The following is a 12,163-nucleotide window of genomic DNA, read 5'->3' on the forward strand; positions in this document are numbered from 1 at the left end:
TAGAGAGTTGAAAAGGAGGAAGGTTACTTTGAGGAATAAGGAATGCCTGATCCAAGCCACGGTATTTTCCATCGCCGCATATGCATGTGAAGTTAGACGGTGAATAAGGAGACCGAAGAAGAAGGGATGAGTTTAAATTACGGTGCGGCTAAGAGTCTTCAAAGTACCCTGGGCCACCAAAAGAAGAAACAAATCTGCATCCAGGAAGTGCAGCCAGACTGCTCCTTAGAAGTGAAGATGGTGAGACTTTGTCTCACCTACTTTAGACATGTTGCTAGGCCAGACCAGCTCCTAGAGAAGGAAAGCATGTTAGGTAAAGGAGAGGGGCAGTAAAAAGAACAAGACGACTAACATAGTGGCTCTAACAATGAGCTAAAAAAATAAGACAATGGTGCAGCCGGAACAGGACCTGGCAGAGATTCCTTCTGTCGCACACAGGCTCGCTGTGAGACAGAAGGAATGCGACAGCAGCTAACAACACAACAAGGCTGATGTCATTTTAATAGAGATTCTACGGCACAAATACCAATCAATAGGATAACAGGATTCAATATATTGATGTACTTGGCCTGTGACTTCGAGCAGGAGCTGAACATCTCTAAGTCAGAAATGTGAGCCATAATAATGCCTTCCCTGGATTACTACATCTCTGAGGGCTCGGCAGACTAAGGGCCACAACACTTAGATACTTACACAAGTTCATCATTTCTGGAAAGAAAAAAAAAAGGCCCATTTCTAACTCAGAGTGACACAGACACAGCAAGGCCACACAGGGCTCCCCAAACTGTAATCTTTCTGGTAGCAGATGGCCACATCTTGCTCCTGTAGCCACATGGGTGGCTTTGAACTACAAACCTGTTAGCAGCCCAGTGCTTACGCACTGCACCTCCAGGGCTCTCTCACCTCTCAAACTCCCTCTTGCCACTGAGTCAATGCCAGCTCAGAGGGACCTTATAGAGCAGGGTAGATCTGCCCATAGAGCTTCCAAGACGGCAACTCTTCCCAAGAGTAGAAGGAATCATCTTTCTCCCAGGGAGCGGCTGGCGTGGTTAGCAACCCCACATGCAACCACTTTGCCACCAGGCTCCTGTCACCTCTCTAAGTTCTTTTGTTTTCTGCTGATGAGCAACATCCTCTGCTTCTATCCACGGATACGGACACTCCACAGCAGGCACGCTTCGTGGTCTTGCTTTATCCCCTGCACGAGTTCTGCCGGCAGCAGAGCACAGACAGCGTTTGGGGATTGCTTCTGGCTGGGCGGTATCATCGAAGGGGAGCCATTCACCCCGGCCCCCTATTTTGCTTCCCACAGCCTGTGCAACATTCCTCTTTGCTCATGTGGTTCCTCAGGGAGACTCAGTTGGGTTCCGGGTCTCAACTCTTGATTTCGGTTTATCGTAAGTTCCCAACCCCAGGGGATGAGCACCGAGTGCTGGGGGCGTGCTGGGCAGTAACATCTGTGCGTGGCCTGTTCATCAATGCAGCTTGTCACTAATTGCTAAGTTTTCCCTCCTGTAACAATTATTCCCCATTTCGCTCCCCTACTCCCCGCCCCCAACCTAGCCGCCCCCCCCCCCCCAGTTAATTATCAGTTCTGGAATTAACCGCTTTGCCTCTCCTGCCGTTGCCATGACAACAACTGGCCTGCACCTGCCACTGGGTGAACAGTGGCTCTTTCAGCACAGGCGATGGCAGTTGCTGGCTCCACAAAAGCCAGGGAAAGTCAGCTCCTGTTTACCTGGCTGGGGAGAAAAGTTCCTGCTCCTCCACCTCAGGCACTTTCCTGCAAGACCCACCTCCACTTCCTTCGCAGACAAACTGCTTGTTGGCATTCAACAAAGGAAATGGAAATGTTTTTTGATAGAAATGCCAAATCCCGGCTGGCTTATTACAATCTCATCCACCAGCTTCTCTTACTCCCATTGGAATATTCCAGTCTTACATCTCCTGACAAAGACAGTATCCCAGACTGGTTCTAGCAGAGCTATCTTAGGCCTGATCTGAGTTCTAATCCTGGTTGAGCCACTGTGTAACCACAGTTTAGTCACTTAATCTCTCTGGGCCTGAATTTTCTCATATACATAAAGGAGGGGGGCAGGGTTAGGAAACTTATATCACAAAGAATCGTTTTAAGGTTTATGAGGGGCTTCCCACAGGTGGTGGAATGAGAAGGTAATAGGATTCCCCCATAGTTCACACTCCATGTTCAACACAGGGGCAGGTCTGACTATTACTGCTACACAGGTGTTAGCCCTGAACCCTGGGAGTAAGGGCAGAGTTGGTAGCTGGGATCATTTTGACTGGACTTTGTCAGAGAGAGTCTCTGCGGGTGGGTACAATGGCACACTCCTCGGGAGCATCGTCTGGAGCTGAGCAGCATCCAGGAGCAGATAGATGAGAATCACTTCTCTTCCTTCCTCACGGCTGAGCTGTCAGCTCCTCCCTTCCGTGCTGTTTTTCTCAGGCTCAATCTCACTTTCCTTTAAATAGAGTTGATGGAACCAGAGGGTAAGGAGACATGTACTCACCAAGTACATGTCTCAAACACATCCCCCTGCCAACTTTACAACTAAACTGCAACCCCAAGGAATAAGTTGTAGGGGTGATAATGAGTTGGGGGTGGGGGATGAGGCAGCTGTATAGGAAAATGATATTCTTCCCCAAGGCCCCTGATTGTTGTGAATAAGAAAATATTTCTTTTTTGAACCCAGGTCCTCTTGTGTCCAGGTTCTGAGTCTATACAGGTTATAGGCCCATGACAACTGGTCCTTGACATGGACCCTCACCACTCAGGGCACCATTAGGACCTGTGGTGGCTTCTCTTAAAGCTCCAAGTTAGCTCCTTGCAGCGCTAAAGAAAATACATACTCAATGACTACAAACTTTGTGCCACCTTAAAAATTTTTTAAATGGCAAAAGCGAAAAAATAACAGCCCACCAGCTTGGGCTTTCCACATAGGTTCCAGGCGCCTGCTGTGGGTCTCTAGATAAAGAGGGAATGCAGTTAGGTCAGACAGAGCTTACCAAGGACATGAAGGACCCCTTAGATTAGAGGCTGTGGGGAACACAGAATTACTGACCTCTTGCCTGCCTCCCTATGAGCAAGCAAGATGATGCAAGAGGCCAGCAGGACCCCCCTAAGAAGGAGGAACAGAACCAAGGAGACCATATTTAACTGTTCTTAAAACAGAAAATGGAAATTTTGTGACTCTCTAACACCTATCATGCTTAATTCTGGTCTAAAGGTCAGGTGAGAGCAAAACAGTAAGGTTCTAGCCAGGCTCCTCAGGACCGGATCTAACTCAGGCTGAGTGAGACATTCCTTCACTTTCACCTGGCGCTTTGACGAGCCTTTCAGAAACTCATCTACAGCCTAACTCCGGTGGGGAGACATCGGTGCATTAGTCGGCTGTCCACCTCGAGAACGAGACACGCGAAAGCTGCAGCCGTTTAACTCTGCCCTGTAGGGTCACTACGCGTCACAAGTGAGGAGACGAGAGGACAGCAGGGAACCATCCCTTGAGGTCTGATTTGCCATTCTGCGTTAGTTACATCCTCCTCTAGACCCGCTGTCTTTATTATAAAGTCAGTATGCTGTGGTGATTAAGAGCCCACATGCTGGAATCAGATGACGTGCGTCTGTATGCAGGCTTTGCCACGTTGCAGCTGTGTGGTCTCTTGCAGGGAGATCCTCTCTTTGAGTCCATGTTCTTGTCTCACATGAGAAGTGAAGGTAACGTAGTTGACATTTACTAGACAGTGGTTCTCAACCTTCCTAATGCTGCGACCCTTTAATACAGTTCCTCGTGTGGTGGTGATCCCCAACCACAAAATTATTTTTGTTGCTACTTCATAACTGTCATTTTGTTACTGTTATGAATCAGGTGACCCCAGTGAATGGGTCGTTTGACCCCCAAAGGGGTCGCGACCCACAGGTTGAACACTGCTGTACTAGACCATTGTGAGAATTAAATACCACCTGTAAAGGTTTTTATTCTTCTCTAGCGCATGTTATTGACCTGTTAGGGGTTATGGGATTGGTTCCAGCTCATAGCAATGAGAGGCACAACAGAACGAAGTACCGCCCAGCGCCTATTGCGGCAGCTACGGTGTCGGTCCATCTTGTCGCGGGTCTTCCTCGTTTTGCTGCCCTAGCACATGCTTGTCAAGAAATTCTTGCTTAAAGTAAGTCCCAATGATATGGTACTTAAATATGAAATTATAAGTGCTTATTATCTCTCTCTTTTAACCCAGACTTCCAGATCTTTCAATGCAGAGACAAAGGTCCAATCAGTTTTCTGTCCCTGAGACCAAGCATAGGGCCTGGTACTGCAAAATAATTGTCTAACAAATTAATAATAAAAAAAACATTTATCTGCCAGCTTTCCTGCCTGAAAGATTAGGGAGCAGAACTCCTGGTGGGAAATGCTATCCTGAGCATCTTGAAAGTCTAAGATACAAACAAGGATAACTTGCCAAGCATCATCACTGCTGTCCTGAATGGCAAACCAAAGTTGATTAGAGTGGAACCACAGCATGCAAAGTGACATCCAGGCCCTCTTCCCGCTGGGCCTTTTTCTTCGCATTAAGAAGTAAGAGAAGGCAGGCAGATGGATGCTAGGAAGTGGGCTGCTCCCAGTGTCAGGCAGATGCAATAAGCCAGAGGCGCCTCGCTGAATTTTCCAGCTGTGAGAGTATTCTCTGGTTATATACCAACATGCACAAAATGAAATAAAGTTGTGAGTCTTGCAGGCAAGTATCTGAAAATCAACAATCTTAGCAAGGAGGCTTGCTTTTGTTACAGACTGGCAGCACAGTGCATAGCCTGGCTTCATCCTTCATCTGTCAGAAGTGGGAAAGAAGCAATCCACATCGGCGGGGAAAGCATGGCAGGTAAGGGACTCCACGATGAAGTCTGGCATAGATGGTGGGACCCACTGTGCAGGGTAGGCGGCACTGCTCCTCCCAAGTGTCAGAGCCATTTGCTTGGGCTTCCAGCTAAACGAAAAACCAGCTGCCCTAGAGTAGATCCCAATGCCTTGCAACCCTGTGGGACAGAGTACATGTGCTCTGTGGGGCTTCCTCAGCTGAAATCTTTACAAAGCAGATTGTCATGTGTTTCTCCCACAGAGCAGCTGGTAGGTTTGAACTGGCAACCTCTCACTTAGCAGCTGAGTGCTAAACCACTGTGTCACCAGATCTCTTAGCTTCCAGCTAGGCTCCGTGAAATGAAAATAGTGCACCAATTCAACCATGGATTTGAAATCTGAAAACAAAAGAAACCCGAAGTGTATCACTGACTTACTCCTCTCTTATCTCTATGAACTAAAAATGCCAAGTCCGTGAGCACCATGCTTAGTAAAGTAGAAGGGCAGAGAAGAAGAGGAAGACCCTGGACACCAGGGGCTGGTTCAGTGGCTGCAACAATGGGCTCGAACATGAACCTGATTGTCAGGCTGGTGCAGGGCTCCCAGTGTTTCATTCTATTGTGCACAGGGATGCTATGAGTCAGAACTGACTGGCCGGCACCTATCAAAAGCATATGGTTACTACCTTAAGGAGGTAAAACACTGTCTGGCACACAGATGATTGTTAAAGAATAGGAACTGAGTTTTTTCAAATCTACCAAATTTCAGAATCCACAGGCAGATCCTTTTCCATTCTATTATTTGGTGGTGGTGGCTACACGTACTGGAGAGGAGTGAGACTAGTATTTACAGGGAAATAAAAATTGGGTGCAAAGAGGGTAAGCGACTTGCTCAAGGTCATATAATCAGTCACAGGCAGGGCCCAGAATAGAAGCTGAGACTGCTGACTCCTCTTCCGCTCTCACTCCTTCAGAATACGCTTCCTGTCTGATGACTGAATCAGCACGGGTCAGATCCACACTGATCCCAGCAGGAGCTTCTTGCTTGAATAAGAGCCAGCTTTGAAGATGAAAAAATTCAACAAATGTCCCAAGTTTGGCTGTTACCATTAGAAAGCCATTACTTAAAAAAAAAATCATAGAAAACCTTAGCGGCAAAGAAAAATTTAATATTGATCTCGTTTTTTTTTCCTTTGAGCACAAGAGTTTAAGGGTCTTTCCCTCTCTGACTCCCGCCCACTGCACAACCACTTTCAAGGTAGCAGATCCCACTGCCACTCCACCAACCCCTGCACGCCCTCCCACCCTCCGAATATTTAATACTTCTCAGCAGGCTCCGGAAGGAGTAGAGAAGGAGCCAATCTGTGATGGAGTGAACACAAGATCTCCCATAATAGCATGGAGAAGACAGAAAATTGCTGCCCAAAGTGTAAATTGCTTTTTTGCTTAGGAAAAAAAAAAATCACTCTAGGCTTCAAAGGCAGCCTCTTAAAAGATAATTCCAGAGCGGTTAATAGCCTTATTCTACATATTAGGACTTTTTCCCCCTGCATGCCCTCCAAGAATCCTTGCTCTCTCTCTGACTGGCTGTCATGGATGTGCAGTGTGCACTGCCCATGGAGAGCTAAGAGGCGGCTACTCTGTGCAGTCAGAGGAAGGTTGGCTTGGCTGCCCCCCTCCCAGCAAGTCTCAAAGCGGCTCTGGTGCTGCTGACCCTCAGAGGACATTGCTTGGCGGTGGAGGAATGAAGACATATCTCCTCATAAGGACGGGCTCAGTGTACACAAAACAGAGGCCAGAGAAATTCAAAGTCAAAGCCAGTGAGACGACCCACGCTAGAGGAGCAAGACCTCCGAGTGTGCTCCTCTGAGGGTGTCCTGGGCTTTCAGACACGGTCACAGAGAGGAGGGTGCTGCTCCTGGCCAGAATCTGAGTGAGGTCACAAACCCTGAGGCCTGACTATATCCGTGAGCAAGCTCTGCCACTTCACAGCTGTGTGGTCGAGGGCAAGGTAATCTCTATGGGCATCGAGTCCCTCGTTTTGACAAACAGGATGACGACCACATCATAAGGTTTGCATGGTGATTCGGTGAGGGTGTGAACATATAAGGCACTTTGTAGGCAGTACGTTTTCAATAAATGGTAGCTTTTAGTCACTGCAATTTAAGAGAACAACTGCACAATCAAATGTGAGGCGGGACTAGACAATACTTGGCCACGTTGTGTCAAAACTGGATGGAAGGAAGAAGGGAGATTCCAGCTGGTACAAAGAGTGGAAAACAAGTGCAGGCAAACCGGTTTCAGGAGGGTGGGAATTGCCTTCTTTGCTGCCACTGTGAAAACAGGTTGGCATCCAATCTTCCCTTCTGTGCCGACAGGGGAAGGTGCCCCAAGTGTAAAAAGACAAAAAGAACTGGAATGAAGGTGCTCTAGGTCATGTTACTCTTTGATTCACGGTCTCCAGATGATTTTACTCTCCTTCATCCCCTGTGCAGAGACCCATACTCCCTAACCCTCCCTTTCACATCAACCCCTCATTCAGCACTGTCAGCAATACAGAAGTCTTTAGAACAAAATTCTGTTTGGCTTGTTGAGATGGTAAAGTGTGTACCATAAGTGAGAGAGATTTCAGATCAAAGGCAATCTGCCCTGAAGTGTTAATTAGAATCAACTGAGCCAAATGGTAGTTCAACACAAACAAAATGAATGGAACCAGCAAACAGGAATTTAATTGTTGAAAAGAAAACTAGACTCCTCTCTTTCTGCCAAATTGGAACATGCTCTTCAAGTGCTCCTCATACTAAAAAAGGTTATATGCCATCCCCGGCCAACAGCATCTCTGCTGACATCCAGGGCAGCCTTGCTCAAAGGAAACAACTTGACATCTGGCTGCTAATAAAGAAACTGCTTCACCATGTCTTGTCACAATGACACAAAGGTATTGGCAATTAAATGCTAAAGCCACTCTCTCACGTGGAACAGTATCTTTAAGAGAGTCAATCTCTTTATAAGGTCCTTGTGTTTTTCTAATCAAGTGACTCTGGCATGTGGTTGTAGAGACCAGAAAAGAGTGCTACAGGATGCACTTCACGTCATGGTCTCATGTGAACTCACTTCCTGGGAATGAAGGGGGCCCAAGGCTCTGAATGGCCTAAATTTTAAGGAACTAGAACTAGTTTTAAGGAGTTCTGGTGGTACAATGATTCATGGCTTGGCTGCTAACTGAAAGGTTGGCAGTTCGAACCCACCAGCCACTCCTTGGGAGAAAGACGTGGCAGTCTTCTCCTGTAATGATTACAGCCTAAGAAATCCTATGGGGCAGATCAATTCTGCCTACAAGGGCCACTGTGAGTTGGAATCAAATCGACATAACTGGGTTTGGCTTTGGCTTTAGAGGTCGAGTTGAGAGGAGAAGAGGTGGAGTGCTGGGGAGATCATTTGATGGCTGTGCTTTGCCTAAGGTCTGTGCCAATGGTGAGCTAGGCCCTCAGCATCACCAGCCTAGTGCAACTGACCTCACAGGCTCTCGTGCTGACCCACCTCCAGTTTATTTTTTCACTCTGCAGGCATGGGAAACTTCTAAAATGCAAATCTGCTCAGGTTAATGCATGTTTAAAGTTCTTTAACAGCTTCCCATTGCCTTCAGGATAGAGTTTCAACTCCTTAAAGAGGCTTCTAAAAACAAAATCACACTCCCTGCCATAGAGTCCATGCTGACTCAGAGTGACACTATTGGACACTATGTAGAACTGCCCCTGTGGGTTTCGGAGACTCCAAGGGAGTATAAAGCCCCATTCTTCTCTCTCAGAGGGGCTGCTGGTTTTGAACTGCTGACCTTGCAGCTAGCAGCCCAACACAGAACCACTACCTTAATCAGGGCTCTCCTAAAGACAGTTGGGACCGGTATAAACATTGCCTTTTTCTTTGCGCACGTCTCTCAATTGTGCTGGCGAAACAGTTGGAGCATTTCCGAAAGCCAGTTCTCCCTGCCTGAGCAGAAGGGTTGGAAAAGCAAGGAAATTGAGGTAGAGGGCCCCTGGCACGCTGGGCAATAAAGAAATGCAGTTTGACATTCCATCTAACTCTGGCAATACAGAAGCTCGAAGGCACATTTTTTGCCGCTAATCAAAGTTGTGTACACCTCTGACCTAGGAGTCACTGTCAGTGTCTCGGGTCAGACACAAAAGTGTTTCAGGTCAGAAATCAGGAATACTGGATCCAGAGCTCATTAAAAAAGCAATCCAATTCCAATCAAGAAAGAACAAAGCCAAAGTTTATCTAGTCAGTCCACCTGATAGTCTAATTACCATTCATGTAGTGCTGGCTCTTCTTCACAGGTATTCTGAATGTGCCAAAGAACAAAGCAGAGTTACTGCCATTACATTCTTTAAAGTCTACCTTTATCTGAAGGATGCAGGCAGGAAATGACTTAGATTGGGAGGGAGATGGGAGCCTGACAGAAAAAGATCTTCAAAGCCCTGGCTTACGAAGATCCCTTTTCTGTGCTGTTCCTTGGTTGGCCATATTTCACGGGGCATTAAAAGGCCACAAATGTCAGTCTCCTTCAATTCTGAGAACAGACAAGCTGCAATAATGTGTTCTTACCTGGGTCCTTCCTCGTCACCCTGAAAAACAAACAGAAATACACAGCATTAAAATCGGGATCAGCTAGAGACCGATTTAGATTTCAGTATTTTCCCTCTCCTTTCCCAGCCTGAAAGCAAGGCCCGTGCATTTACTCTAACAGACAAACCAGTAGATGCCCAAGGGCTAAGACAAGTGTTGACATAATCCAATGTCCAACCTGCTCAGCAGAGATTAGCTGATAATTTGCCCTGGCAAGCACTGAAGTAAAAGCACAGACCTAGGAGGCCTGCCTAATAGCTTTGCCTTTTTATTTGTATGGCTGACCGTTATGAAGTTCTGAGCAAACTGGGAGCCCAAAATAGCAGCAGGTCTTAGGCAAAAGCTGACCAGGTCCAAAAGCGTCAAGCTGTTTCCTTCAAAGGCTCTTTTCCGCCTTGGTCTGCCATTTTTCCTACAAAGATGCACAGAAAAACTCTAATATATAGGACACAGTGGTGGAAAGGACACTGAACTGGACCTCAGGAAACTGGGATTCTAGGCCAACTTCTCTATTTATTAGCTGTCTGGCCTTGGTCAAGCTAATAAAGTAACCTGGGCCTTGATCACTATTGAGTGGCCCTAGTGGAACAGTGTGCTAATCCTTGGGTTAGGAATCACAAGGCTGGCAGTTCAAAACCACCAGCTGCTCCACAGGAGAAAGTATGTGCTCCTGTAACAATGTACAGTCTAAGGAACCCTATGAGTAGTTCAATTTGGTCCTCATACGATCCTTGAGTTGGATTCGGCTCAATGACAGTGAGTTTGGTTTTAGGTTTTGATCAGTTTTCTCTATTGTAAAAGGATGGTTGTAGACTTTGACAATCCACGGTGTCCTTCAGTTGAACAATGGCTTTTCTCCCTCATTTGTGGGCTTAAACCAATTTGTGAGGCTTATTTTCTCTGGTAGTTCTCACAACTGGACCACAAGGTGACATCGTAATAAGTTGAGTAGAGACTGAAGTGGTCGAAACTTTCATTGTGATGGGATCCACAGTCAACGCTCATGGGAACAGCAGTCAAGGGATCAAAAGACACACTGCACAGGGAAAGTCTGCCCCCCAGGATCTCTTCCAGTGTTGGAGAAGAAGCCTGTCACCTTGAAGACTAAGGCTCACCTGACCCAAGTCATGATATTTTCAGTCACTTCATATGCATGTGAAGTTGAATAAGGAAGACCAAAGAACTGCTGCATTTGGGTGCTGGGAAGAATATAGAAAGCACCATGGAGTAGTGAAAGGACAAACCAATCTGTCTCAGAGGAAGTACAGCCGGAAAGCTCCTTGGAGGCAAGGATGGCAAGACTTTGTCTCACGTACTTTTGACATGTTATCAGGAGAGACCCCAGACCCTCGAAAAGGACACTACGCTTGGAAAAGGGCATTGAAGAAGATGAAATGGATGGACACAGTGGCTGCAGCAATGGGCTCAAACGTAAGTACAATTGTGAGGACGGTGCAGGACCGGGCAGTGTTTTGTTCTGTTAGTCATCGGGTCACCAAGGGTCAGAAATGACCAGAAGTCAACTAACAACAAGCACTGTTCTTTCAATCTTTGTCTGTGATCACAAATTTCCTCTGAGCCTCCTTCTGTAACCAAACGAGGTTTTTCAAATGACTCTCAAGTCTTTTCCAGGGGACCCCACTCACCCTTTTGTTGACAGAGTAACTTTGACATCCTTCCCTTTAGTCATTTAGGGTTTTCAATAGAGTATATAGCTCCACGCTGTTGATTATACTTAGAGAATTACTTACTTAGTCCATTTGCTCTTAGTTTCTACTGATATTAAGTGAGCTCTGGAGTCAGAAACTCTGGCTTCAGATCTTGGCTCCATTCCTGATGTGTTGGGTTACTCTGTGGGAGTTCCTTTGCCTCTCTAAACCTTAATTTCCTATAGTGTAAAACAGGGTAGCTATCCCTGCATCAGAGAAAGAAGGTTAAAGGAAATAATGTATATAATCATCAAGCGTGGTGACTGAGAAACAAGATGGACTTGAAAACGGTTACTTTTATCAATAGGAGCCCCGACAGCATAGTGAGTTATGCATTGAATGAACTGCAAGCTGCCCAGTGGTTTGAAACTACCAATTGCTCTGAGGGAGCGATGAGACTGTCTACTCCTATAAAGACTGAAAAGTACTGAAAACCCAAAAGGGCAGTTCTAGTTTATCTTATAGGGTCATCGCTATGGGTCAGAATCAACTGGATGGCAGTAGGCTTTTGATTTGATCAATAGCAGTAGCAGTTCAGTAGGATTTACTGATAAGATAGATGCTTTTGATTGGATTCTTGACTCCTGGTGATTTGAAGTACCAAAGCATGAAACACTGGCCCGTATTCATACCTACCAGCATGTTCAAGTCCATCACTGAAGCTCTGCGGCAACCTATCTCCCTGACCGAGGATAGCCCTCGCCCCATTGGCCTCCTATTTCGCCAAACATTATGTCCTCCTCTGGCAACTGAGCCCTCCTGATGACATGTCTAAAGCAAGCAAGTCGGACAATGTTCTGCTGGGGTGCTACAATTTTCACTGGCTAATTTTCTGAAACAGAAGCGTTGGTGGCATAGCGGGTTACACACTGGGCTGTTACCCTTAGGAAGGTCCAGGCTGGAATCCACCAGGCGTTCCATAAGAGAAAGAGGAAGCTCATTGCTCCCAGAAACATGGATA

General features: G+C 46.5%; 1 protein-coding gene across 8 annotated transcripts in view; it reads right to left on the reverse strand.

Annotated features, from left to right (window-relative positions):
- The window catches only part of TRIM44 (tripartite motif containing 44), a 159,874-nt gene that overhangs the window by 64,426 nt on the left and 83,285 nt on the right, over positions 1–12,163 (reverse strand). For 5 of the 8 annotated variants that reach the window (XM_075545881.1, XM_075545884.1, XM_075545883.1 and 2 more), the window contains exon 4: positions 9,473–9,492. The exons of 1 other annotated variant lie outside the window; for it this stretch is intronic. In XM_075545881.1, the coding sequence (XP_075401996.1) occupies positions 9,473–9,492 (20 nt within the window). Of the gene's footprint in view, positions 1–6; positions 292–6,826; positions 7,234–9,472; positions 9,493–12,163 lie in introns of those variants that run through there. 2 more of the 8 variants (XM_075545882.1, XM_075545876.1) reach the window with 2 other exon arrangements.

This window comes from Tenrec ecaudatus, chromosome 4 (assembly GCF_050624435.1).
Source record: "Tenrec ecaudatus isolate mTenEca1 chromosome 4, mTenEca1.hap1, whole genome shotgun sequence".
Classification (NCBI taxonomy): domain Eukaryota; kingdom Metazoa; phylum Chordata; class Mammalia; order Afrosoricida; family Tenrecidae; genus Tenrec; species Tenrec ecaudatus.